We start from the raw sequence: 1,772 nt of genomic DNA, 5'->3' as shown, positions 1-1,772 counted from the left end.
AAATTACATATTTAAAACATTAAAAAAATATTTATTGATAAATACTTGAAATAACATGTTTTAAAAATGTTTATTAAATATTATTTTTATAAAACGTTTTACCAATAAATGTTTAAATGTTTTAAAAATATTGAATAAACATTTATGTGCTACTTGGGAAGCCTCCTATCACCATCTACGTCACCAAAAAATCTTTTAGAATAAACACGGCGATGGATAGTTGGTTGGATTGGAATGCCCCATTTATTACATTGGTCTGTTGCAGATGAAACCAATGCTTCATACTGGTTTCTTAAATTCATCATTGAAACTGTAGCCTGTTTTAAAAACTCACATGCATCCTGGAGATGAGTATCTGTGCCTTGCAATTTTTTAGATACAAGTTGGAAATTCCTCAACACATTTTCCCATATTGTTAATAACAAAATAAATTGAAATGATTCAATTTTTTTTTTTAGCCCAGCGGCCATTAATTTTTCATCAGATTTATTACTGGTTAGTGACATATTAGTTAATGATTTTAATACAGCTATAAATCTAGTTTTTAGTGCATATACAGCATTGTGTTTAGCTTCCCATCTAGTAGTACAAACTTTTTTCAAAACTATTTTGGCTGTGTCATTTCCTAGAGCTAATGAAGCCCATCTAGGGGCTGACTTACTGAAGAATAGAAATATATCTTGAATAGTATCGAAAAACTGAGACATTTTAGGCGTAGTTTTGGATAAATCACACAATACTAAATTTAAATTATGTGCTGTACAGTGAACATAAGAAGCACTTGGTATTATATCGCAAATTCGTTTTTGGACACCCGAATAAATTCCACTCATGACGGCAGCGCCATCATAGCCCTGTCCTCTACACTTCTTCAAATCCAAATTGAACACATTTAAGACATCTTTTATTAAATTAACATGGTTTTCTGCTCCATGTTTATCTAATGTAAAGAATCCTAAAAATGACTCTTTTAATTGAAATGTACGATCAATATGGTTCACAACCACATGGCGTAATATAAAACTAACTTGATCAATTTTTGTAACATCTTGAGTTGAGTCCATAATAATTGCAAAACATTGAGCAGACCTGACTTCATCACATATAATTGTTCTCATATTTGTAGCTAATAAATCTATCAACTCATTTTGAATCTTCCAACTTAAGTATTTGGTTTGAGTTTCTTCTTTATACAATAATTTATTTAACACTGGATCAAAATCAGCTAGTAATCGTACAGTTCTTAAAAAATTACCTTCATCTCCTAAATTTTCAGTTTTTCCTTCATTTCCACGAAGAGCAGTGTTCCCAGAAGTTAGAAATAAAATGATCTTTATTAAACGTGTAAGAATATCCCTCCAATATCGAGCTTCATCGGAAATGTGCTCTTCAAGTTTCTTATCAATCGTTTGATTTTTTACCCAAAGAACTCGTAATTTAATAGCTTCAATATGTTGGGTAGATAATTCATGCACTTGAATTTTTTGAGACATATGCTGCCAGTCATTTATTCCGTTAATCCAATTTAACTTTAACTTGGGATTTTTCCTATCTGCAAACAGCCAACAGGTTTCACAGTAAGCTTTATTCAGGGCAACGGAATAGCATAGCCATAATCTTGGTATTTTAATACCAGTAGGATTTGTAACAAAATAATATTCTGAAGAAAATGTACGTCTCTTGGGATCAGAGTTATTATAGTATGTTGGTAAATTATCAGGAAATTTGATATTTGGTTTACATGGCCCAAACATTATAATTTGTCTTTTTAG

At 30.8% G+C, this 1,772-nt stretch overlaps 1 protein-coding gene across 1 annotated transcript; it reads right to left on the bottom strand.

Annotated features, from left to right (window-relative positions):
* Positions 1-149: 149 nt before the first annotated feature.
* LOC103311530 (zinc finger MYM-type protein 1-like) lies at positions 150-1,754 on the bottom strand. The gene has a single exon (XM_008191170.1). It carries the CDS (start codon positions 1,752-1,754, stop codon positions 150-152), a length of 1,605 nt encoding a protein of 534 aa, XP_008189392.1.
* Between the last annotated feature and the right edge of the window lie 18 nt (positions 1,755-1,772).

The sequence above is a fragment of the Acyrthosiphon pisum genome, unplaced genomic scaffold (genome assembly GCF_005508785.2).
Source record: "Acyrthosiphon pisum isolate AL4f unplaced genomic scaffold, pea_aphid_22Mar2018_4r6ur Scaffold_4464;HRSCAF=5010, whole genome shotgun sequence".
Taxonomy (NCBI): domain Eukaryota; kingdom Metazoa; phylum Arthropoda; class Insecta; order Hemiptera; family Aphididae; genus Acyrthosiphon; species Acyrthosiphon pisum.
Note: the sequence above shows the minus strand (reverse complement) of the source record. Positions and strands in the feature narration are given on the sequence as shown.

Bases quoted from the DNA above. Each gene is read 5' to 3' on its own strand.
- LOC103311530 (XM_008191170.1), bottom strand. From the start codon at position 1,754: ATGTTTGGGCCATGTAAACCAAATATCAAATTTCCTGATAATTTACCA.